The following is a 27,102-nucleotide window of genomic DNA, read 5'->3' on the forward strand; positions in this document are numbered from 1 at the left end:
TCTGTGAGAATCAGGCTATTTGACCTCTCGAGCAGTTTTAACAGCTGACAGCAGCTCTGGGCCGTGGATAAACAACACAGTGTTTTTCTCTGCTTTGTTTATGGACTTCTTCACAGGGACGCTGTACAGCATGTATGATAAGTTACTGTTGCTTCCCAAAGAAAGCGAATCCCTCAGCCTCCCTCATCATTTACCGTAACGTCTGTTTGATTCATGACACTGCCTCTTGTCATGTTATGAAGTGTTTGAGACAGACTGGGGAAATAAAAGAGCTTTAGGTGTAGTGTTCAGAATCGAAACTTTACTTGCAAGTTACTTTCATGGATTGTAAATAAAGATGGATGACATGACAGTTCCCTAAAAGGGAAGCCTCAGCATCTCGATTGCCCCCTGGTGGTTGGCTCCAGCATAGGACATAACACCTGCCTAAGTTAAAATATACATCAAAATGTTATCAAATATGGTTTCTGTCAGTTTAGGTCGTTGTCATTACACTGATGTATGTTGAAGTGTTTGTTTTCAATGAGTTTGATTTTACTTTGTTATTTGATGCTATGAAAACGCAGTAAAACGTGATTATATCACAGATTCTGGCTCCAAATGTGCGAGATGGAAGCGTTCGTATCAAGATATTTCTGTAAGATTTCTGTTTAGTTGGAGGACATGGAGACATGTCGTCCATCTTTATGTACAGTTAAAGTCTATGTTCACGACAAGGAATATTGTTACCAGGGAGATTGTGACCATATTTCCTGCAACTTGTCGAGTTGGTAGAGGTGGTGATTCAAAATATAAAACGTGGGTGAATATCGACATCGTACATACATCACATCATCCATCAGGCATGTGTGGAAATAATTGATCTACCTATCTATGCTATAAGGAATTTTCTGTTTTCCAGTAATTTATGAGCACGTAACATTACCATAAAAATGTTATTAGACCATCAGTCAGAACATATTAAGCCTTATTACATGTTTGACTGAAGAAAACACATTGTCTTGTGTGATTTCATGATTGTTCTATTGGGCTCTAAAGGATTCAGTGTGTATCTAGCATGTGGAGATAAGTGCTTACTTGGCCCCATTTTGCCTGAAAAGATTAATCAATTCAAGGAAATGAACGACATCCATTGTCAATATGAAGCCCTGCGGTGCTCGTACAGTGTTCGTCTCCTCCACAGTGCACCCTTACATCACCCTGTTTTCATTCGTGCTCATTTACCACTTGATCCCAATCCATTCGTTCTCCATCTCAGCAGCATGCTTTGTTCTCAACTATTGCGGTTTGTTGTACCGAACGCAGTCTTCCACAGCAGCCATAAACAAACCATTTACCATGCTCCATCGCAGCACTTTGTAGGTTTATCACCGAATGATGCAGCACCTCTGAATCGCTCCCCGCTCCACCCAGAGCCAGTAGACACACCATTTATTTCTCCAGCAGCGTGTTTTGGAGACCAGTCAGTTTGACGGAGCATTTTGAGAAAGGTCTCTTGTTAATGAAAACTTCATCAGGCTGCTGTCAACCACACATTAAAGAAAAAAGGGTAAACACTGGGTCTTTTTAATGACTATCTCAAACCTTTCCTTCACTTTGCAGCCAACCGGCCGAGGAGCCTCCTGGTGTACATCAATCCCTTTGGTGGAAAGCGACACGGGACACGTATTTACGAGCAGAAGGTGGCTCCACTCTTTCGCCGCGCCTGCATCTCAGCCGATGTGATTGGTGGGTCCCTCTCAGTGGTGTTCTTCAACATTTAAATAAAAAATGAGTCCCGGTGGCGGCCATATAGATCTCTGTGGCTGCCGTGGCCTCGCGTGGGGACTGCAGAGGCTGGCGAGGATATGATTTGGCTTATGGTGCTATTAATCACATCAGCACCTTAATGGAAGCTGTGATAGTTGATAAGCTTGGGTATCCAAACACATCTATTATTCAATAAGTGCTTGCTGCTGCTACACATAGTCTGGTGTGTTGATAGTCCATCAGAGTGAATGCTGCTCACTCGGCTTCCTACAGTTACTATGACTACAGGATTGTATCTATGTTGACAATCTATGGCCGGTGAACAGATTTACTTTTGAAAGTAATACTTTTGTTTTTGTGGGCTCTGCACTCACTTTGCAGACTAATATGAAACAGCTGAGTTACATTGCTTTGTGCCGCTGTGCTTTTGCCTTTTTTGGAACATTAATCCCCACGAAGGGTTACGAGTTAATGTTTGAAAAGTGCAACACTATTCCTCGTCTTTTATTTGGAGATGCCAGTAATAGCACACTTGCTGTACTCGTCAATCCACACAGATTGTTGTTCTGCACGCTCCCTTTCATTGACACTGGCCGTTTGTTTCTATAGTTACAGAGCGTGCCAATCATGCCAGGGACCACTTGAAAACAGAGGCCAATCTGGATAAATATGACGGGTGAGTGCTCAAGCTTTCAGGCTTTTACTTCACTGTGGCATGAAAAGAGTTGACTTTTGTGGTTCATACTGTTAAACAACCAGTGAGAGGCTCGACCATGAGCTGTATGTCACTTAGTGCGTATTAGAGGCTTTTTTTTTTTACGAGGCCTTGCTACGTTGTGTCAGATTTTAATGACTGAGAGAAAGCCCTGCGAGTTTCTCACACTTAACCACTATCATTATGTTGATCTCAGACACTGACCTGCCTTCCCTTCTCCACACTTGCCTTTCTGTTTCCTATCTAGTGATTTTTTTGTCTCCATATCAGGATTAGGAACCGATAAAAATACGTGGTCTTACAACAAATACTGTTGTTGTAACCCGTTCTGTTGTCTTGTCTTTTTCTTTATCGTAAAATTGAAATAATATTCCAAATAAAGTGGCTAAAACCACTTTGATAAAAATATATATATTATCTTTATTTCTCATCAAATAAGTTACAAAGTGCTACACAAAAGACATAAAGCTAATAATGTAATAAAAACAGTATAAAAATTCTAGTCTAATAATGATAATAACAATAGTTAATTAAATAAATGAAAATAAAAGGGTAAGTACCTGATGAATGAATCTGAACAAAGGTCTGAGAGGACCAATTATTATCTTTAGACAGACATCTAGTTAAATAAATCTGAAAATCCCCTAAGACAGATTGAAAACTGAAATAATGCTTTCTAAATATTTGATAGAATTGTGGCTTTTAGACATAAAAAAACTGAAGGACTGAGGTTTGATCCCTGTGATACTTACTTAGAGTTACAGTCCCCTATAGTTCCACAAAGATCCTTTAGTGAACGAATAAAATCTAACACAATACCCAGAATGCCCTCCTAGACATTCAATATTTTATATTGTGCTTTTCTAGTCTTATCGATCACCCAAAAGGTTGTAAACTATAAGTCACATTCACCCATTCACACACACATTCATACAGCGCTTTTATACACAGCATTTTTTCTATCACACTCCATTCATATACTGCTGGCACAGCCATCAGGGGCTTTTTGGGGCTTCAGTGTCTTGCCCAACGACACTTTGGCATGCAGACTTGAAAATGAAGTGGTCAACTGGAGCAAAAGCAGCAGTTTAGCTCTCAAAGCAATAAAACAGATGTCACTCAAGATGGATCAGAATTTCCACATTTCTCCATCATATTCATGTAGAAGCACTTATAATTCAGATAAGTCAAAGTCTCCAGGTCACTCACATGAATCATGTTTATGTTTTCAAATCAAACGGAACACGATGCTGCTGCTCAGGTCTGAGTGAGGGGAGAGTGTGAAGTAAAGTGCAACTGATAATTGTAATTGCACATAAAAGGTATCAGTAACATGAAAGGTTTTTCCTGCAGCCTCTGTCCATCCGATATTCAGTCCAGCAGTGAGGGGTTAGAGCCATTATGCTTTTACTCTGCAGTTTAGACAATTTATACGTCCACTTCTCTGAGGTTTAGTGAGACAGACTTAAAAGACTGTAATGCAGGGTGGCACCGCGTGATATTCGTATCTATTAAAGGGTTTCACAGTTAAAGCTGCTGCCCAGATGTGTTAATGTCAAGGTTAGAGGTAAGAACTCTGAGCCATGCGTGCAACTTGTAAGTTGTTGATATCATGTATCTGCCCAGGGTGGTGTGTGTGGGTGGAGATGGCATGTTCGGTGAGATCCTGCACGGGTTGGTCACCAGGACCCAGACTGACCATGACGTGGACCAGAACCAACCAGATGCTGAGTTGGTGCCGTGTTCTCTGCGCATAGGCATCATCCCTGCAGGTGAGCTGTCTCCATCATGCTCAAAGACTGTACATGAAGATGGACGACACGACTGCCCCCAAAAGTGAAGCCAAAGTGTTTTGATTGCCCCCGTGGTGGCTGGCTGCAGTATAGCATCATAAATCATGCCTCCTCCATGTTAGTGTATGGGATGAGGATCAAACCAACAAAGAAAGATGATTTCTGTCATTTGGGTGTTTCTTATCACACTGATGTGTGTTCCAGTGTTCATGTAGAGCGTGTATTGGTGGGACCTCCATATTGCAGCTCAATCCCCAATCACTACCTCACAGACAGGCGCCAAATGACATCATCCACGTTGGATGGCAGCGCAGGATATTTTGGCAGAAACGGATTTGTGTTGTCCATCTTTTTACACAGTCTATGATTATGTCATGTAAAACAAATATACAGGTTTTGAAAACATAACCAGTGGTTTTAGTGGTAATAATCTATAGAGATGTCAGGGTTTTACTGTAATTTTTAATAAAATCTTGAAAAGAATAGTTAAACCTCTTTTCATAATATGTATATTCACTGTATCTCTGAAAGTGAGACGACAAGACTGACCGTTCTGACAATTGTCCATTAAATAAGAGGCTATTGCGAGCAGCTAGTTAGCTTAGCTTGCCTGTGGAAATTAGATTAAATTGACTAAATATTAGAGATCTATTGCTTTTTTCCCTCTAGCGCTCAGTGGGAAAGCATTTTCCCAAAATAACTGCATTAGCTTTCAATGTCTCAGTTAAAACTTTATCTCAGTAAATGCAAAATAATAACAAGCTCTCCTGTGGCTGTAAACACCATCAGCAGACTGTGTAGAATAGAATAATATAATGTAATGATTATAATTTGCCTGCAAAGACTTCATCTTCTCGCCCCTCACTTTCACCCCTGCTGTTCCTCTCTCCACCCACACATGAGCATAAGTCACCCAGCGCTGAATGCAGAGTTCACACCAGGTGTCTCGCTATTGTCAAAATGTGCCTCTGGGAAATGTAGGAAATAACTTGTGACTCCATCGTGAAAGTTAAAAAATGTATATATATCGAAGAAGTCTTGCAGTCACAAATTGAGTGTAGACTGCAGTCATTCTACCGTACATGTGTAATGTATAGCATTGGTATGGCAGGTGGTGTTGGATGGATGTCGAGTTTCTCTGTAAATTCTACATGAGAGGTGCTGGAGTTTTAAAAAAATTGGCTTAATCAGTCACTCCTGCATAAAAATCCCATCACAGCTATAATTGGTTCTCATCATGAGGAACTTTGGCTGATCCCTGAGTTACACAAGAGCATCGCTATAGCAACAGGGCAGGGGGGTCCCACTCAGGCCCTGTGGAGGGTCAGTCATTCAAAGTGCCATCAGTGGGAAACGTGCTGGGTGACATTTTGAAATCATTTTCGAGGATGGAAATACAGTGCATGAGGCTATGTGGCAAATGGATTGTAATAACAGAAGGGTTCAGTTACAGCCATGATTTGAATGTGGGCATTAAATCACCGTCATTATTAGTTGTCTATTACAAAAGCAGATGAATTAAAATGTAAGCTGTGAAACACGGTGGTGTTTAATCCTTTCAGACGACTGTACAAAGGTCTAACATCTTACTATTGCACTGCTGCTCAGGTACTTTAATCTTTCAGTGGAAAAAACGTCAGGGCCGTCACGTTGAAAGCTCTCAATGTTCAACAACTGTTGCCAAGAGGTTTTTAAATGTCGTCGCTATGGCATTTAAATACGAGCACTTTAGTGGTTGGATGTGATATTAAGTACTTTCTTTTCATGATGACACCAACTTAAATAAACCCTCCAGTGGCCAAGGCCGGCGTCTCTTCAGTGTTTCTTAAAAACCTTTAAGAACATTAAATAAGCACAAATATGTTGATGAGCACTAGCTTGATTTCCAAAGGCACCTTCAAGAGTTTCACCTCAGCTCAGTCACTCATGGAAACAACAGCTAGAGTTAGTGTGTGACATGTGATGCATACAGTCAGGATGCTTTGAAGGAAAGCTGTGGCCTGCTCTGCAGTAGGCCTGGGCAATTAACTGATAATCTATTTCATAAACTGTAACCAACTTATTCTTTCTCATGTCAGGTTAATACTTTCCCTTATGCATGGTAAAACAAGTTTTGTGAGCACGCAGTTCACCTGAACGATCAGGATTCATGTGGAGCGATAGAGACAAGCGCGCACACGAACACACACACGAACACACACACGAACACACACACACACCCACCCACCCACCCACACACCCACACACACACACACACACACACACACACACACACACCAGCAGACATGAGAGAAGTTCTTCCTGCAGATTATGACGCTTTGTTTTAACTTCATTGTTGAAGAAGCGATGCCTCGATTATCCATGAATGCATAAATATGAGATCAGCAGGGTTTTATAAAGATAAGATCTACGTGTACTACAGCAGAGTCGCTTGTTGACCAGCGCTGAGTAATGCGCCTTATGTGCGGGGGTTTGCGGTGTCAGATTACAAAGGGCATAAAAATAATCGTTGATTAATCGTAATTGAGATAAAAGTTTGAAGTAATCGTGATATTGATTTTAAGTTTTATCTGCCAGCACTACTCTGCAGCCATAAACTTTGATTCTGTGTCAATTCCTACTTATACTATCTCAAAGGACTGTTCCCTTTCCACCTGGGTTTTGTTCAGGATTGAATCAATGTAGTAATAAATAGTCCATCCATAAGTCCTGTGTGCCATAGTTCAAATTAGCTCATTCATGGCCTTGTCACAGAAGTTCTAAAACCACTTTATGTTAGAAGTTGCACTGAGACACTTGATTCAGTTGTTATGGTTTTAAAGAGAATGTCAATTAACCCTGAAGCTTTAAAAGACAATTGTTATTTTTTTTGATGGAAAAAACAAATACATGTTCAAAGATCCCGTCTGATTCCAAAGGGTTCACTGATGTCGTTATGTGATACTGTCACAAGTGCAGCCATAAATTCATTCATGCACTGAGGATTCCAACAGCAGAAAACATCCTGCACTAAAAAGCATCTCGACCCCATTGTTGTCCCGGAGATAAAGATGATCTCCCTGCCAAGATGATCTTACTGGCGAGACAGTTTGGGAGAGGAAACGCAGATGAGAACTGGAACTTCTCCGCTGAGGATATGTCTTGTGACAGCTCGTCTGAATGTTCCAACAGGCTCCTGTGCTTGAGCAACTTAAGGGGGAATAAAACATTGAACATCTGAGGGTTGAACACCATTGAGCATCTGTGATCCACTTAAATCCATTCAAAGTTGGGTGGCTTTTACTGTGTTGCCTCAGAGGAGTCAAATGGCATATGTCATCGCTTTTTTTCCACGCTCTGCAAAAGAGCAGGCGGTGCGCTCGGATGTGATTACAAAGCTCAGAGGAGAGGGGGCAAAAAAAAAGGCCAAAGTCAAGAGAATGTGAGAGCTCATCTTCATACTCATCTGTGCCCACCGCAGAGTGACGGGTCTGATCTCCTCCACCACCCTTCCGTGAACCGACTCAAAAACATCACCAGTTAGATTTCAGTTGCTCTCACTGACAGTGGGTCAATTTCACCACTGGAAGATGATCAAAGTTGGATGAATAGGTCTGAAATTATGGCGCGAGGGGAAAAAAAGACGGATGAAGCCTTATTACCTCTCAAGTTGAAAGATTTAATGTCAAACTCAACATTTCCATCCAGCCAGGGTAGGGTGGGGGGCGGGTGGCGCCTCTTATCCTTCATTCCCTGTCTGAAGGGAGCCGATGATCACCCAGGGGTCCGCAGCTCTCCGATTGGTCGACTTTATGACTGAAAATGTCTCCTCACTTCCGCTTAATAAAATCCCTCAACTGAATTTTTCTCACTTGGCAGCAGATGTGCTGTAACTCACCAAGGATGACTGACTTCTTTTAAGGATGTGCTTATGATAAGAATTTCAAGTCCACTAATAAAAACCAGAACTCATTTTTAGATTTGCAGAATGAGTCATGTCTCTGATTCACTTCCCTTCTGCAGCACAGATGGAAGAGACAAGTTGAAAAGCATGAATGACAGTTGAACCATCCTTGCAACTATGCTGGGATGGATCGACCAGCCAAACCAGACATGACATAGTCGAATGATCCATTAATTTCAAGGTGGATCAACTAATAGAGCATTAATGAAGGTGAGATGGATGGTTGCAGATAAGATGAGGAAATTCAAAATTGACACAGCAGCAGGGCAAAATGTAGTGAGAAATAAAAACATAAAAAAAAAAGAGGAGAAAAAAAAAAGCCAACAATTAAGCATAATTGTGATGTCATGTGATGTCAGCAGAGTGAGCCAGCTGGCCAATCGGGGTAAAGGGCTCAAAGAGACAGGTGCTAAAAAAGTGTTTCTTGAATAAAACACTGGCTAACCATCGACCTGTGTGCCTCTCATCCACCAGGGTCCACTGACTGTATCTGCTTTGCCACAGTGGGAACCAGCGATCCAGTTACTTCTGCTCTACACATCATTGTGGGTCAGTAGAAATGCTTGCAGCACACGTGTTGTGTATCTCAGTGTGTTCAGGGCTGCATCCTGTTTCCCTCTCATCATAGGGTTTGTGTAAGAAGTCACAAACAACCTGTGGATGATAATCACAGCAGCTCTCTGTTTGAGTTGTACCAACCACAAAGCGAGGTGCCACCTCACAGCTTCCACTGGGCGTGTCTCAACAGGTGATTCCCAGCCGATGGACGTGTGCTCGGCTCACCACGGTGACGTCTTCCTCAGATACTCGGTCTCGTTGCTCGGCTACGGTTTCTACGGAGATCTGCTGACATACAGCGAGAGGAAGAGGTGGCTGGGTCCTGCCAGATACGACCTGTCAGGTACGAGGGCCACAGTCTATACTTGAGTGACTGTCCAGGCTAATCCTGCTGTGGCTCACCGGTCTCAGAGCGTTAATGACCACACGCCTGCTTATATTAAAGTCGGGTAAAACAACTGGAGTTGATCCCAGAGCTTCCTGGTCTCGCTCCAGGTCCAGGATTCGGAGGATTAAAGATATAAATAATACACACAGCCTCAGGCTCGCTCTCCTGTGTAGTTCTGCAGTGAGACTCACTTACACCACCTGACTCACTAACACCACCAAGATTTCTCTTCCCACTGGGGCCACACATAAATACTCACACTCGTTGTAGTGTATAGGCATCCACCCTGTGATGCCAGTTATGGAACCAGGCTAAATTAAAGTGGGGCCGACTGTACAGAGGAGGAAAACAATCTTGAAATGGAGACCTGGGGCCTTATTTATCAACGCATGCATAAAACAAGTCCTAAGTGTGTCTGAGCATGAACAGAAAATTTTGCATTTAACTCTGACATCTTTACACTATGATGCACTGTGCGGTAAAGCAGCAAGCACACAGGCAACAGGAAAGAAAATAATTAAGTTTTATTTTATGACTTTTCCCATAAGGATGCCATTGTTAAAACGTAAGATTTCACTGTGTCTTTTTTTATTTCTTCCTACACAACTTATTCAACAACAACCTAATATAAGCAGGGGTGTTGCCCTGGAGTTGAGAGGGGGCTACTTGAATTCTATTACTTTTTTAAATAAATGTTGAAGATAATATGATTACATAAATTTATTTGTCAATATTAAGAGATTCATCAGTAGTAACGTATTGAAATATTGTTCCGGTTTTCCATTGGTTCCAAATTTTGCAAAACAAAATTTGCCCTTCCTCTCCATCTGTAAAATATGTGCATTCCATGAATTGAACACCAGTTTATATATTCGTACATGAAACGGAATTACAGACACAAAACAAAACATTTGGAAACGAGTGCATCAAGTGCAAAACTTCCACAATACACACTGAATTTCTGAAGGAGGCCACTGGACTGCATTAAGCATAACTAGACATGACACATGTTAACTTACAGCAGCCTCTATAGAGAAAAAGATGAGCAGTGCAGTTGGTTATGCAGATGCCACTGTAACATTTCTCCTCTCATTTGTCTTGACATGCATTCTGTGGCCCACACTGTGTTTTTTTTCTTCCAGGGGTGAAAACTTTCCTGAGCCACAAGTGCTACAAAGGCACCGTCTCGTTCCTCCCCGCCGAGGACGACGTGGGGAACCCGAGGGACAAGCTGCTGTGTCGATCCGGGTAAATAAACCATCGCACATATCTATTTTCCTGCAGCCTCCCGGCACTATTTCAAAAGGTGCTAACTTATCTGATGTGCTGTAGTTCAATAGCGGCGCTGCACCTGCCAGAGCTTAAATGGGCCAGTTTTACGTTGTCAGGAAGCCTATCTGATTTATGGCGGACCAAAACACGTTCAGTCTTCTCTGAAAAGTGCTTGACTAAGTGCTTTGTTGTTTTTTTCTGTTTGAATTCAGACATTGTTTGCATTTGTTACGGGGACTGAAAAGCGGGCTGAGAGCCATTAATCTGTAAAAGAACGCCATGTTCCCTGACAGCTCACTTCAACATAAAATAGTGGTTTGACTGTGCTGCAAAAAGGCCGCTCTCGACTTCTGTGAGCAGCTCTCTCTAATAACAACTCTAATATTTACAGTGCACCTCAGTTAAAGATGGACTTAATTCATTCCCACTTAATGAATCATTAAGGCTTGTTAGAGCGTTGTGTGTCACTGCGGGCGCTGATGGTTTGATGACTGTGAAAACAAGGTTACGTTGATGTTTCAGGTGCCAAGTGTGTCAGCGCAAGACCTCATCAAACGACAAGCGGCGGGAGATGTCGGCGGAGAAGGAAAAGTCTGCTAAAGGTACGAGTTTGGGGGATGTTACTGGGAATATGTCAAATAAATCATTTCTGCCTCGTTATAGGCTTGTTTGTCTATTTTGAAACCGCTTGTGAAAGTGAGAATCTTTAAACCTGTAGTAGGAGAGGAGACAAAACCAAAGCGGAGACGAGACAATCGCACAAAGGCTTTCTTTTCTCTTGAAGTCACACAGACACACACACTAAACCAAATTAGGGGAGATTTGCATTTTTCTCTCTTTTACGGCATAAAAAGAGTGTAAATAACATCATCTTCTGCTTCTCAAATATTGCTTTATCTTCATTTTCTTCCGGGGTTATTTTTTCCCTCCCACGGCAGCATGCTGAAACTCTTGATGAGATTCTTGATGAGTTATTGACGAGAAAATATAAAACCATTTTAGTGACAGTGCACGACTCCCCCCGTCGGAGGCTTTTTTGTGCGACTATTGATTTCCACATTTCCATAATCCACCCCCTTGTTCCTCGATGAGGCTGGTGTGTGTGTGTGTGCACTCAGCTTTGAGTATGACAACATCACCTCACCCCTCTCCTGTCCCCCCCTGACCTGACACACACACACACACACCATTATCTACAATCCTCTCAACCCATCAACACAAGCCTCTGGAGGTAGAGGAAATACTGACTCCTGTGTGGGTGCACCGGTACATGTCTGTGTGTACTTTGAGCTGCAGGATGAGGTGTGTGTGTGTGTGTGTGTGTGTGTGTGTGTGTGTGTCTGTGTGTTCATTTCCCTCACTAATTAGTGTCCTGATGTTTAACTCCAGATTTTTCTATCTTGGCCTGGCTATCTGGGACCGAGGCTTCCTATGGCATGTGTGTGTGTGTGTTTCCTTGTTTAAATATTCAAGCGAGCGCAACCTGTTTGTGTGTGATGTGTGACAGACTCCCACTAATCAGGATGAAATTTGGCTCTGCCGGCTCTGACAGAGGGGTTTGCCTCACGCCACCGCTGCTGTTTGTTTTGCGATCCTCTCTTTCTCCTTCCTGGCGTGGGAAATCTCCGACAACTGCTAAATCAATGAGGCACGACACACTCACTCTCTCCGCAAATGAGCCCCAGCCTCTCCTCCGAAAGCAAATACTCATTTGGAAACATTTCAGCTAATGAAGAGCCTGCAGGCCACAGTTGGATCTGTTGTTTTGTTTTTTTTGTTGCTTTTTTTAAATTTCCCTTTAATCACTTCTTCCCAATTAGAATATTGTTGTTTTTATGTAGCCTCAGCGGGCTTGTTATCATCGGTTCACGTTATCACCTCCGTCGGTTTGTTTTGCGAAATGAGGGGGAAAGGTAATGAATCGTTTTGCTTTGCGAGATCATATAATTTTCCCTCTGAGATGCTCGTAAAAACAGTCAGATGCTAATTTGGACGTCTGTGATCACTTTTTTGCAGCTCACTCCGCTGACTATCACGCCGGTGACAGGCGCCGCAGCTCCCGTGGGCGACGCCACTGTGTCTTTTGATACGGCATCACTTGTAAACAGTCGCTTAATCTCCGAGGAGCAGGGTGGCGATTTGTGAAGTGCAGCCATCGCGTCTGTCATTCGAGACTCGGAGGCCACATGTGCATCTAATCACAACAAAACAACTTTAAGTGAACGCAGTCCGTCTTCTATCTGTACAACTTATCTCCAAATAAGGGCGAGCCCCTTCCTCAGTCAAACTTAATTGCGTTTTGTCACAGAAGACATTTCGGCTTCAGTACAGTACGCTCAGCATCAAAGTTTCTATCTGGGCTCAGTCGCCAGGGTAACGCCGCTCCGAGGCTTCCTGCCAAGACATCTGGATCTTAATGGACCCTCATCAGCATCAGTGCCGTACTGTGACAAGCTTGGAACTTAACCTCAGGACTCATAAAGCACTTACACAGTGTGATTTCAAAACCAAATACCTGCTGGAACACAGAGGATTTGTTTCACAAACTGGAGGCTGAAAGGAATTTTGTAGCTTATATTTATCTCTTATCTTACTGGTTCAGGTTTCTACTGTAGCTCAAGGCTGGTGGAATACACACAAACCCAAAAGCCGTGCTGTAAAGTAATAATCGCAGTGCAGCGTATTCACTGCGGCGCTCTTCATTTTACATCGTCAGTGTCAGAGGAGCTTTAATGCTGCAGGAAAAGAGAGCAGCTTAGTAAATGGTTAGTGGACGAAGTCTGACGTGTTCAGCGGCACTTTCGTTTTTTTCAATGTATTTATTTTGCTGCAAACCCATCGGTATCCCTGCATGAATGTGCAAGATTTCATTTGATTTCAAGCGAAGGGAGTTCACTTATTTGGTCTTGAGGTATTTAGAGTTTGCTACCTGCTGAGAAACTTCACAGGCAACTTTTTAAATATTTAAACTTGAGTACTGCAGTTTTGAGTAGTTTCTCAATAACAAATATATGGAAAAATGGTGTAAATTAATACATTTTTTTATTATTTTGTTTGTTTTAGCTTTTCCTCATCAGAAAATATGTAATATAATTTTCTTTGTCTACGTTAGAGCATGGTAATAAAACCCTTTTCGTTGACAATACCATTGGCTCCCATCATTTGTAATCCTTGCTCTCTGATTGGCTGAATCAATAAGATTTTTTAAATTCTAAACCCTGGATATCTTTTCTGTACAGTGCAAGAAATACATCTTTGATTCCTCCTTTTTACCCAAAAGGTTAAACTCATGTAATGTGAGTAATGTACTTGATTTGCCTGAAAGACGTACCAAACAACGTTCACTTGAGTGAACTGGATTAAAATAAAAAGTAATCCTGTGAACTCATCATTCCTCGTTGTGTTTACCTCATCATTTGAAACTATAATGGCGGTCAGTAGGCCGCATACCTACAAGAAGGCCCAATAATGCTCCTTATGAATCCACATTTAAATTCACGAGATCCAGATTTTTTAGGGGATATGAACCAAATTGCACAAATGCTTAAATATTAGTCCAAGAAGTAATTTAACACAAAACTAGTAAACATGGTCATACTTATAATAACCCTTGACCAGTTTCAGATGACGACAGTGGTTGGGGTGTGATCCGAGGAAAGTTCATCACCATTAACGCCGCCAGTATGAGCTGCGCGTGTCCCCGCAGCCCAAAGGGCCTGTCTCCGTCGGCCCACCTCGCCGACGGCACCACCGACCTCATCCTCGTCAGGAAGTGTTCCCGTTTGGACTTCTTCAGACACCTTGTTCGACACACCAACAAAGACGACCAGGTAGGAAGGAAGCCGCTGGTGTTAACATATGCAACCTTTAGTCGCTCTGTATATTTTCTATCTGCTGCGTGTTTCCCCCCCCTCACACTCATCTCTATGGCGATTTAGAACACATGAACATCATGCATGTGTGCAACATATTTCAGAACTGAAATAAGCCAGTCAATTAGATATGAGTTGGATCCAGCAGGGATAAAAGAAGTCTCGTCTTCAAAGAGCGAAGAAATCTCTCCAAACACCACAAAACTTTTTGGACGATTTCCTCTCAAAACGCCCCACCCCCCCCCACCAATCGCTCCCTCTGCTGCAGAGTTCAGTGCTCGGCATCAAGACTTTCTCCATCTGTGAGCTGATGAATTGAGAGCGTGTTAAGTCTGTGAATGAGCCCGCTTGCTGTGCTAGCACCTCCATTTGCTGACTCTGCTCAATTTCCCAACTATGGTTCAATTTAGTTCAAATGCCTCAGCCCTTGTGCCTTCCCACGTATCATAAATAACCTCCACCACGGTCCGGAGAGGCGCAGGTAATCGCTGCATCAGGGATATGCTGTATACTGGAGAGCAGGCTGATACCAGACTAATGCCCTCTTAGGGTAGTGAAAGTTTTACCAGGGGAAGTCTGGTGATTAGTAATTATTACCTCAGGAAAGTTTATCCCATTTAGAAGAATCGTGTAGAGTAATTTCAGTTGCTGTCTTCGTACAAGAAAATGCATTGCAAACTGTATTTTGAGCCAACACTGACATCCTGAGGTGAGTTCAAACTCTTTAAGATCAACATTTTGACTCTCGCACACGGCATTGTGGATCAAAAGATGGAGTTTCACTCTTGTGATAAGGATAGCAGCAGATTCAAATATCTCAGCGTCAGGTAAAACCTAGAGAAACCAGAGCAGATGATGGTGAAATGTATTAACTGGAGGAAATTGGATGTGGCTCTGTGTGACATGAAGCGTGTCCTTGGATTGCTTCCACACAGACGACATGAAATGATGACACGCTGAATGTAATTACCAGTGTGCGTGGTTAAGGTCAAATTTCCAACTTTTCCCAGGTGATACTGCTGCAGAGACGCCTTATATCAGTTTCATGACACAATATCTGTCCATTACAGGAAATTTCAATGCTGAGAGACATCAGCAAGATGTTACTGTATAAATGTAAGACACTTCCAGCAGTGAATCTCAACAAAGGGTTACCGACCCTCACAGGAGCTGCGAAATCATTTCTGGGGGTCTCCAGATGGCTGTGGAGAAATAATAAATCATTGTACAGTAACCATTTGGATATTCTCTTTTATAGGTTCTCTAGCAAGGGAACTCCAGAGGACGTCCAGAGCTTTTGCATTCACACATTCAGCCGCTCCAGACAATGTCCAGAGATTATCTGGAGCTCATGTGCACCTACATTCAGAGAGACTCTCTTTACAATCCCCTAACGCTAGATAATCTCCAGAGGGGTTGTATGCGTGAACACAAATGTCTAAGCAAGAGGTGAAAACTCTTCAAAATATCAGGAGCCTCTCACTTGGACATTTGCGTTCACACATACAGCCCCTCTGGAGAACATTCGCATCTCATCTGGAGTTCACTGCATGTCACTCACTTTAACATATCACTTATCACTTTACAATTTGTTGAGATAATATCCTTTTTAGTTTTTAGGACTATTTAATTCTGCCCTCATGGTGAGATATAGAAGATCTGGTGACCTTTACTCTAGCACCACCAACGAAATGTGAGTTATCGTAACAGTTTGCCTCAGGATCACAGTATGTCTCAGTATCAACGCTGCGGTGCCGGCAGTTAAAAAAGACTTCGGGATGTCTTGGCTGCTTTACTTGCAGCACACTAACGGTAGACAAGTGGTCGTAGGAGCGGGCGGAGCGGGACTTTGCATCAGAGTTCACTTAATATCAGCATCACTGTCCAGCCAAGCAGAGAGAAACAAGGAGTGAGAAGCCACTAAGCGTATTCATGGCCTTGTCAGAAAGCCTTTTAGGCAGACCGACCGGCATGAATGCAAAGCGGCTGCAGTCATAAAGTGGGTCTGATGTGAAATAAATGGCTGTCACTCCGCTTTTTCGGGACAACAGAGGAAGAGGAGGAAAGAAGAGGGTGAGAGAACAGAGGAGGAGAAAACAGGGGAATGGAGAGAAAGTGGCTAAACATGAAGTTGGAGAAAATAGTGCGGCAGACCAAGCTGAACCTTTCTGCAACACAGAGTGAGATAATTTATTTTCACCTCTCTTTCTTTTTTATCGCATCTCAATTTTGTCCCGACCTCCTCTCTCCCTCCTTCCATTTTATATTTGTTCTCCTGTTTTTTCATAAATGGCGAAAAGAAGGAAAACCCCACATGTAGTTTTGCACTTCATTACAAAATCAGTAGGAGTCTGTGAAAAAACAATAGAGGAAAAATTTAATTTTTACCTCTCACCAGGAGATAGTGATCTTAAAAAAAGGGAATTACATACCAAGGATCGGTTTACCACGCAATGTAATCATCATATTTCAGAGAAATGGTCCACTGCCCATTTTCAGGGCTGATGTGTGGATAAAATAAAGTAGTTTAGACGTTTAAAAAGTTTATGTTGTTTTCTGAAGATGGCCTGAGCTCAGTGTGAACACTAATGGATTTAGTTTCAGTGATGGTTGATGCCTGATGCAATCGTTTTGTTGTTCTGACTTCAAGTAGAGCTTTAATGTTGGACCCGAAATGGAGATGAAGGAGGAAAACATTAAAAATAAATAATAATAATTATCCTTATTATTCTTATAGGAATAGCACTTCTCAAAATAAAGTTACAAATTGCTTCACAAAGAAAAAACACAAGAAAGAAGGCATAACAAAACAACATAAAAACTTGTACAAACTCATTTATAAAAGAATAAATAAAAGAATAAAAACACTTTAAGTATCACCTCCCAGTACTACAATGAAATAAGAAATGCAAGGAATGCGTTATGATAAAACTACGTTTTAAGCTTTAAGTGTTCCAGAGCCTCTAGAATCTTATTTCAAAACCTTTGTCCCCTTCAGACTTAAGCCGAGAATCTACTTAAAACAGTTAAAGAAGTGCGAGCAAATTAAATGTTACTCACAAACTATTTACACATGCAAAGTGTAGCCATATAACAACAATTACTAATGAATACAGTTAATCTCAATTTTACTTAAAGGCTGCAATAAAGATTCCATATTTTACTGTTGAGTTTTTAAAAGAGGATCTTTTACTTTGTTAGAACAAACGCATCTCAGCACATGACCAGAAAAGTTTGCATGTTAAACTGGTGACGTCATTGTCTGAGGGGTTTAATACTGTTTAATAATTCGACAAAATTCTTTTGAGACAAAATTGAAATTCTATTCAGGGTTTGTTAACTTTGAAATTTGCAGCATCAAAACTGACACATTCATAATAGCTGTTATGAATTATGAATAAATAAATATTGAGCTAAACATATCCTGGATTTGTTTATTCTTGTTTTTAATCTGATGTTCTCTTTTTTTAATATATTTCCATTATACATATTTAGAAAAATTGTGCTCTTATCTTTCAGGATATGTGCTTTTATCACCTTTCTGTGATTGTACAGTATTTAAAAAAATAATGAATTGATTAAACTGAAATCATTCAATAGAATGGGGGTCTGTAACCTCTGCACCATCTGTAGCCACATCTGTTCCTTCATCCGTTCATCTCTCCGTCCCCCTCCTCTCTTTCATCCACCCCCCTAGTTTGACCACTCCTTCGTGGAGGTCTACCGCGTGAAGTCGTTTTGCTTCCTGCCACCAGACCAGGAGCCGGTTTCGCTCGAGGACCTGAGCGAGACGCAGTTAGAGAAGACTGGCTGCGGCCCCATCTGCTCCGCCCAAACAACCTGCGACTACAGCAAAGCCCACAGCAGCTGGAGCTGCGACGGGGAGATCCTGCCTCACGCCGCCATCCAAGTCAGGTAACCAATCACAGAGTTGCCCAGGAATCAACTGCACAACTCCAAATAAACCAGAGACTGTGTTTAATAGATGACATGACAGCTCCCTAAATTGCTCCCTGGTGGTTGGCAGCAGTATAGGTCATAAACCCTGCCTCCTCTATGTTAGTGGATGGGACTTGGACCAAAATAAAAACTTCAAAGGCACTTTCAGACACTACGTCGTTTATCTGTTCATATAATTCTGAGCTAATTTCCCAACGAGTAAATTAAATATATTTACTTTTAGTAAATTGACTTCTATTGAGTTTCTTTTTATTCAGATGTGACACACTTGTGCATTCTCATCATACAATACTCTCTTATCATCTGTCAGCCATTCTTTCTTTTAATCAACGTGTGCACTGTGAGCACAGAGCGCACATAGAAAGTGGTTTATTTCTACTCCAGTTCATGATACTCAGTAACATTTTAGTGCAATTTAAACCAACATTAAAGCTTAATGCCCAAAATAAGAGTCTTTACCATGAATACCCAGCTATGGTGATGCAATGGGCATGAGCTCTGTGAGTGTTTCAATACTTCTTCCATTATACACCCTCTACAATATTATGTGCACAGATTCAAAGCCATTTGCCAGTCATCATCTAAGCAGAGAGTGATCCCGCCTGCCTGCCAGCCTCATAATTTTCGTCCCAGGCTTCAAAATACAGAAAATAAGCAGGCACGGTGAGAAAATGATTGAAGTGTGCCTTTTTTTAGCAGGCAAAATGACTCAGTGTTCCAGTGTTAAAAAGCCATATACATAAGCAAAACATTCATCACTGCAAGTAACAATAACTTGTTTTTTTTCCTCTGCTGGCTGCTAAGTTTCTAATTCATTCTCTACAGCAAAGTTTGACTTTCTGTGGTTTTCAGTTGAGCAACTTCATTGCTAATAAAAAATAGAAAATCGTGGCATATGTCGCTTGAGATAATGTCTACTGTACGTTCGGAGCATAGACTGTAAATAAAGATGGACGACGTGTCTCCGCTTCCTCCTGTTGTACTAAAATTAAGCTAAAAAAACAGACAGTGGTGTGGCCATCTTGCGCTTTTGCCGTCAGAGTCTGCGATGTATTTTTATATCATCAATTAAATAATTGAAACCAAACTTCTAAAACCCTATAAAACTGTCTTTGACTTCTCCATGTCCCATCCACTAACATGGAGGAGGTGGGTTTATGTAGCCAGTCACTAGGGGCTATCAAACACACTCTGGCTTCACTTCTGGGGAACAGTCATGTCATCCACCTTCATGTAGAATCTATGGGAAGTTTCTAAACAGTGAGTAGTGAATGAGTGATTTTGTACACAACCATCGACATTTTAGGTTTCAGTCTCCTAAAAAACAGGAAATAGATAAAGCAATTGATCTACAAAAACAACATGCCAATTTTGGAATCCTGCGAAATACAAGCATCAAAATGTAAAATAGTCAATATATAAGGAAAAGTCATTTAGAAGCTCTCCGACTTGTTGAGACAGGAATGAGAACCGTCGCACTGCGAGCATCCAGAAACTCTTTAATTGTTCTCTGCTGGACCATCTCGGCACTGCGTTGGAACCAGCCACTCCTCATTATTCTGGCCCCGTCTGCACCTCATCCTTCCTCACTATCAGATCTCTATACAACCAGCGTATTGCCGCGCCACGCATCATTTATTTCATGCTCCATTGTATTTTGCCAATGATGCATGGCGCTGTAATGTTGCTAATTTAATGGCCCTCCCTGTGTTAAAAGGCTACTCCCCTTTAATTAAAGCAGAAGTCCGTCCTTTTATTGCCTCTTCCGCTCTGCTAATCGTTCTTGGAGTGAGCCAGCCGGAGTGCGGATAATTGATGGTGATGGCCCGGGCAAATGGAAAGAAAGTAAGAGAGGAGGAGGGAAGGAGGTGAAAAGTTTTGTTTGTGAAGTTGCACGTATGTTTGGAACTGAAACTCAAGGTGCAAACAACTCAAACACGCTGAGCAAATGCTTAATATGTTGCTGAGCTTTGATTTATGTGTTCTGAGCATTTTCTGGGTTTATACATGACGTATAACAGGAAATAAACCCTTCTCATTGAGCTGAAAGGGATTAGTTACCATTCTACTCCATTATTCTAACCACGGCTGAATCCTGCAAGTAAACAACAGGTGTTCCAGTAAAAATACAGGTGCCAGACAAAGCCACAGGCGATACAACACTGTACTTTGACTGTTGCTTTGACTGCTGTTTTAAATCAGTGTACTTTTACTTGTATGCATTAGGTTGTATTATGCATGTCATAAAAGCAAGTCAGGCCCATCTGTATTGTAAAATCTGTTCTAGCAGCTCTTTAAAGGACTTTATATTTTACACACTAGACTGGTTCTCTTAAAAGTTTGTGTGTCAAGTTTGCACACAGGGACACTGTTCCACTCTGTTTACATCCGCCTCATGGACAGTGAAGTGTCATTGAAATGAGCATAGACATTAAGTTGATGGTTTGTTACGCTAAATGATGTGTGTGTGTGTTTTCTCTGTAGTGTCCAGTGCCAGCTGATCAGGCTGTTTGCCCGTGGTATAGAGGAGCAGCAGCAGTGTGTTTTTGAAGACCCCTGCACACTGTGGGCCCCGGAGCCAAACACACACTAAGTGAGTGGACTGAGAGCTGGATGGGCCACTAAAAAAAACACAAACTTGGCAAAAGTTTCCTGGAAAACTGCACATCACATAAGTGCAAACTCCAAATGTTGGAATTCCAGTCTCTCTTGCTTCTGAAGTGTGTTTGCCTGAAGGAAACGTGCACTATCTGCGCAAGAAGTGACAGAATGATAACAAACAAATAAATCCAGAATAAAGATGGAAAACTGCCACTACCAGCCATAAAAAAATGAAAGATGGAGATACATGAAACAGAGCTGAACTGGGCTGAGCTGGACTCACAGCATTCAGAGAAAGGTTTTCACCCTGCCATGAAGGAGAAGGCAAATATGATTTCTCCTTATTCACAGAGAAGGGACAGCCAAGGAGATACGGCTTTGTGAGAAGGATGAATTAAAAAAAATGCCTGTAAAGTACACTGATAATATGAAAAGACATAAAATGCCTGGGCTGCACCAAAAAAGACCCATGCAGGCAGTCTGCTGTTCCTTTTTTGAGAAAAAAAATATTTTATCTTCTTTTCACCCAGGTGAAAGCCGATACGAGCCGGGGGCACTAATGAAAAGAACTGAATACCCTGCTAATACACTAACAGGACCCCGGTGGCTTCTGGGTAATAAGGCAAAGTGGTTGCTAAGTGATTCACTGTGTCTCAGCACTGCTGCGCTGCACCTGTGACTCCGAGCTCCGCTCCCCTCTGGCTGAGAAACTACCGGCAGTTCAGCCATCGCCTGGGATTAGCCAGAACTGCACGGTGTTAATGTTAGTGGAGATAATCTATTGTACGGCTCTAAAATCAGCAGGTCAAGCTGGTCTTGATGTGTCTGAAGAAAGGTCACTGCAGAAGGTTTTTTTTGCTACTGCTGCTTCAATAAAACTGCATAGAACTGCCTCTAAAATATTATGTAAATTCAAGAAGGGTGTGTGTGTGTGTCTAGTTATGAGGGCCAATTTTGGTTCAATACCATCATTGTGAGGACATTTTGGCTTGTCCTCACAAATTCAATGGACTGTTTGAGGGTCAGACTTAGGGTAAGAGTTAGGGTTAGGCATTTGATTGTAAATGTTAAGGTGAGGATAAGGGAATAGGGAATGCATTATGTGTCCTCACAATTATAGAGAGACAAGTATGTGATTGTTTGTGTGTCTGTGTTTGCAAAGGTGCCAATGTGATGAGTTTGCTTTATCACAATTAGCCTCATGACTGCTATTTTGCAGATGCTCTCTCACTGCAGCCAACACACTGCTAAAACAAGTATCTAGACAGGGGCGCGCACACACACACACACACATACACACACTCTTTAACTTTTGACACCATAAAAGCACTCTCTGCTCTTTGAATCCTCTCCAGTTTAGTTAATACTCACTCTGAAAGTCTATAATGCTTCACCTTCAGCATTGGCTTTTGACAAGCTGCACTATGAAGCTCTTTCAAAGACTCAGATGCTTTTAAGTCCACACACACAAATATATGCACACAGCGAGGATTGTTTCAGAAATTTAGCAATTAGTGAATGACAATGCAAAAGGTGAAAAAAGTCGAGCTGAAAATTGGAATTATTGTAAATGTGTTTATAACAACCAATAAAACAAACCACACAAACAAAAAGCATAACAATTCCACTTAGCTTGCTAACATTAGCACTTATAACTTTGTCTTCAAACTGATTTGTGTCCTTACCTTATACAAAGAAGGCTTTTTGGCTTCCATTAGCCCAGCACATAAAAAGACGACAATCTTTGATGATGTCAAAACTCACAACAAAGAGGAGTAACCTGAGGACTGAGTCATTTAGTATCACAACTCAAAGTAACTAATATTTGGTTTTTCACGAGTAAAAGTTGTCCTAATGTAGCTAAAAGCGTTTAAAATGGAGACTCAGGTTCACAAATCTCAAATGTCAAGAATGTAATATATACTGCTTTCTGAGCAGAAGATGATTTTAATGTCAGCTTGACACAAGTTTTTTAATTAAGTCTTGTTGTGCTCCCCATATCTGTGTAAATACATAAATAAAACTGTGATGTGAGCAGATACTGTGATGTAAGTAGATTTGATCTATTTTATGAAAATGCTTAATAAAGTGCCTCTGACGTGTGTCTCTCTGTCCTTTGTGATCTTCCTGGTGTTTGACGCCACTGATGTTTCATTCCCTTCTTTTCTTTTTTCTCCCACACATGCACAAAAAGGTCAGAGCTCCCTTGCTCAGGCTTTCTCAATCTCCCTCTCTCTGTCTCCCTGTATGAGAGGAATTTAATAGGGTGCTCTGATGTGAGCGAGATGTTTCATTAAAGAACATCAGACTTCAAAGGTCTCTGCTGAGATGGAGTGGTATTTCAAGCTGTGCTCATTCTGCACACAGTCTGGAGCTTGTTTCCTCTTTTTGATTCCACCAGGCAATTGCTAAAGTGTTAGGCGGCAAAGGAGAAGGGAAGTCGGAATTTGGCATCCATGTCGGTCAAAATATATCAATCCATAGTCGGAGTGATCCCGATAATGATGCAGGCTGTAGATATTTAACTTTTGATCGGTGAGTGGAGATCATGGAAGAGTAGCCATTCCATGTTTATAAGATCTACTAAACTTAAAGTTGTTAAGAATCACTTTACTTAAAGAAGAAAGTGAGCTGCACTTCTCCAGCATGTTTAAATCATTTTGGTGTAAAAGAGGTAAAAGAAGGTCCTTAAGGTCCATAAATTACAGCAAGTGGAGATAAAATATGAATGTTTGTTATCACAATCAATTATTGTTAAAATGTGCCGACAATGATTTAAGCCTCAGTGAAAATATTCAGTAGAAGTAAGAATGCTAAAGCAGCTTAATAAATCTGCAACATTAAGATTGAAGGAGTTTGTCATCAGCTTGTTAAAGAGTCATTTCAGTCACAGTATCACAATGAGTCCATTAAAAATCTGTGTTTTCTGTATGAACTTCCTCCTGACAGCAGAGAACTGACTCCAGAGCAGTTGAACATTGACATTAACTTCACACAAACACAAATCAACACAACACATAGTTCCACTGGAAAATCACACACAAGAAGACAGTCCTCCATTGTCTGCAAACACACCTCATGTGTTTCACTCAGTGTGAGCCTCTACTGTGCGTTGTTGTGTGTGTGTCTGTCACTGTGTTGTTGTGCGAACACTTACTGTTTTCCCTCAAACTAGACCCGTTCGTCTCGGAGGCCGCTCAGTGAGGTCATGTTGCTCCGGTTCTGCAGCTCGCTCCTCAAACCCTTCTTCTCCCATCAGTGCAACACAGCTTGTTGCTGCTGCACACCTGTGGAACCTGGGAACTCAGATCAGAGACCACAAAAAGGCAAGATGTCTCACTCTGTAGATATTTTACAAACAAAGTTTCCCCTTAGCCGTAGTCTCACAGGCCATCGGGATCATTGGGAGGGATCCCAGTGGCTCTATCGCTCTGTTGGGCTTGAACCAGGGCAGTAATCATAATAGTCATGGGGGGAAGTTTATATATGGTCAAACTGTCCCCCCCCCAATAAACTGCAGTGTAAACCCAATAACATTAATAAAACGGTTTGGCTATGACGACAAGCAAAAAAGGTGACTGGAGAGGAGAAAAGTCGAATGTATACATGCTAATTGAAAGATATTTATGTATATTTTAAATCATTTGATATACTTATGTAATTTATTTAAAAAATATATAAAAAAGGAATATATAAAGTTATAAAAACGGTCACGCAGCACTGACACAGGTTTATGTTCCACTGAGTTATCATCTGCAATCACCTTTGACCACAACAATGCAGCTATGCTAAGCTGCTGTTACCTTCAGGTATTTAATATTCTCTAACAAAGTGACTGACTGTTCTCATACATTAATCTAATACAAGCACTAGTGTGGCAACAAACACCAGGAGGGATTTTACAGCCAAAGTTGTTTCCCCTCTCTCTCATTTTCTCCTCTCATTTTCTTGCTTTGCTACTTTCTTATTGATTCACTCTCCATCTGCTGTCCGAGGCCCACAAGAGCCGCTATCTCATTCCCACAACCCACCTGAGACACAAGGTGAGACCAAAACGGCAGCAAACACACACAAAGAGCGCGGCGGCTGTCCCCAATTCCCCCGGGGACTTCTCTCAAAGAAAGGGCCCCTAACAGGACGTGACAGCGCTGCTACGTCCCCCATCTTATTCACATCCTGCCCCTCTCTCTGCTTCACACATACACACTCACACTTGCATCAACATGTCTGTCTTTCCTCTCCCATGTAAAGACTCACACCTGCAACAAGCTCCCATCCTCTCTTTTTATTTCTACCAGAATGTGACCCCACACATTCTCTCCCGAGAGACTTTGTGGCTATATGAGGTGTGTTGAGACCAATCCCATTATTATTTGTCTGATTTGGCCTTTTCAACTAGTTCCTCCAATCATGGGTAAAGTGTGAAAGATTTTTGTGCCTCCGACGTCATTTTCTTCCTATAACCTTTACCTCATGTGTGATTCACACATACAGCAGGACGGCCGGTCTCCTATAGGCTCAACAAACCCTCCTGAGAAAGGTAACTGGAAAGGTTAAGGCAGCATTACACCTGCCACAGTTGCGTGACGTACAGTAAACAATTACAGCGGCCCACCATAGGAAATTACTGTTTTCCCATCGCAGGTCGGTCAACAAGAGCCAAACAACAGCAGAAACTGTTTTGCTGGTCTGAGAGACTGAGGGGAATGATGTGGGTGGTGTGAAAGCTTTGCAGCTGAGAAACAGCGGGAGCAGATAATGCAGGGGCGGCGGTCCAAGCAGCACTTCTACCAGTATTGATTGGAGCGAGCTCCCTGTGAGAGATTTAGATCAATGAGGCCATAAAAGTCCATCTTCTCAGTCAGGAGCCACTACCGGCCACTTATCTCTTACTCTCTGTCTCTCACCCCCCCACCCCCCTCCACACGCACACACACACACACACATTTCTACTCACTAATGCAGTCACACACGCTGGAGGTCTGACCTTAAAGGGATAGTTCACCTAAAAAATGAAAATTTGCTCATCATCTACTCACTTCTATGTCGATTGAGGGGTGGGTGAAATGTTTGAGTCCACAAAACACTTTAGGAGTTTCAGGGGTAAAAGGTGTTGCAGCCAAATCCAATACAATTGAAGTAAATGTTGACCAATTCTGCAAATGTAAAAAAAACAATAAATGCCTTCATACTGCCTCTGGGGTGTCATCCAAATGTCAGTTAGCCCTGACATTCAAATCTGATGATGTCATTTACATCACGTTTTAGCCTAAATATCTGCTGTTATCCTCCTTCTAGTTACTGCTGCAGTAAATGCAGCTATTGTGAGTTCTTGTGATACTCACAAGTTCTGAACTGAAAACTCTGATAAGGTAAGTTAAGGTAAGGTAAGGTAAGATAGAATAAGATAGAATAAGATAATATAAGATAAGATAAGATAAGATAAGGTAAGAAGACAAGATAAGGGCCGAGTCCCGGCTTTGATTCCATGTATGCATGTCCTCTCCCACTCTCTCTCGATCCTTCCTTTAACATGCTTAAATCTGTCCTGTCCAGTTGAGGTGATAAAAGCCCCAAAAATACATTTTAAAAGAAAAGAAAATAAGATAACGCAATAAGATAACATAAGGTAAGATAAGATAAGATAATAAGATAAGATAACAAGATAACAAGATAAGGTAGGTGAAGAAGATAAGATAAGGTAAGTTAAAGTAATCCTTTATTAGTCCCACAGTGGGGAAATTTGCTATTATAAATCAGGTAAAAGTAAAAAATGTAAAGTTTGTCAGCAATCAGACATTAATACAGAACAGGTAAATAAATCATTTCAGCCAGTGAAGTCAGATGTTTAAACAGATGTGATCAGCAACCCACTGTTTATAGGTTGGACAGCATTTGTCACCAGTTTATTATGAAGGTTGTAAGTAAGTGAGTGAAGCAGGATCACGTACCAGCTCATAGTGTATTCGTTCTTTCATTCATTCATTATTTCATTCATCCTCCAATGCCAGTCTTTTCCTTATTATGTTAATTTGGAGTAAAAGCAAACACTCAAAGTGAGAGGCCCTTGAATCAGCATTAATTCAGTAATTAGGGAAACTGTATACGGCATCTTCGTAATCTGGAAAAACATAATCATCATCTCAAAGTACTGCAGCGATGTGTAATTCACTCACAGTGTTTTCACTGTAGAGGAGCCATGCATTTACAAAATCTGTAGAAAAACAAAACACAGTAAAGGCAAAGAACAA

General features: G+C 41.6%; 2 protein-coding genes across 7 annotated transcripts in view; one reads left to right on the forward strand and one right to left on the reverse strand.

The window, feature by feature from the left end:
- The window catches only part of cerk (ceramide kinase), a 38,840-nt gene extending 15,885 nt beyond the window's left edge, over nt 1-22,955 (forward strand). For 3 of the 6 annotated variants that reach the window (XM_069520067.1, XM_069520068.1, XM_069520069.1), the window contains exons 4-13: nt 1,603-1,728; nt 2,359-2,425; nt 4,091-4,236; nt 8,675-8,749; nt 8,949-9,101; nt 10,289-10,394; nt 10,941-11,020; nt 14,037-14,248; nt 17,988-18,205; nt 20,735-22,955. In XM_069520067.1, the coding sequence (XP_069376168.1) occupies nt 1,603-1,728; nt 2,359-2,425; nt 4,091-4,236; nt 8,675-8,749; nt 8,949-9,101; nt 10,289-10,394; nt 10,941-11,020; nt 14,037-14,248; nt 17,988-18,205; nt 20,735-20,843 (1,292 nt within the window). In that variant the 3' untranslated portion in view covers nt 20,844-22,955. Of the gene's footprint in view, nt 1-1,602; nt 1,729-2,358; nt 2,426-4,090; nt 4,237-8,674; nt 8,750-8,948; nt 9,102-10,288; nt 10,395-10,940; nt 11,021-14,036; nt 14,249-16,341; nt 16,551-17,987; nt 18,206-20,734 lie in introns of those variants that run through there. The other 3 variants (XR_011240175.1, XM_020092389.2, XM_069520070.1) reach the window with 3 other exon arrangements.
- The window catches only part of tbc1d22a (TBC1 domain family, member 22a), a 162,199-nt gene extending 136,462 nt beyond the window's left edge, over nt 1-25,737 (reverse strand). The window contains exon 1 of the mRNA XM_069519792.1: nt 24,009-25,737. The gene's annotated coding sequence lies outside the window, so the exon portion shown is untranslated. The remainder of the gene's footprint in view (nt 1-24,008) is intronic.
- Between the last annotated feature and the right edge of the window lie 1,365 nt (nt 25,738-27,102).

The sequence above is a fragment of the Paralichthys olivaceus genome, chromosome 23 (assembly GCF_024713975.1).
Source record: "Paralichthys olivaceus isolate ysfri-2021 chromosome 23, ASM2471397v2, whole genome shotgun sequence".
NCBI classification, from domain to species: Eukaryota; Metazoa; Chordata; class Actinopteri; order Pleuronectiformes; family Paralichthyidae; genus Paralichthys; species Paralichthys olivaceus.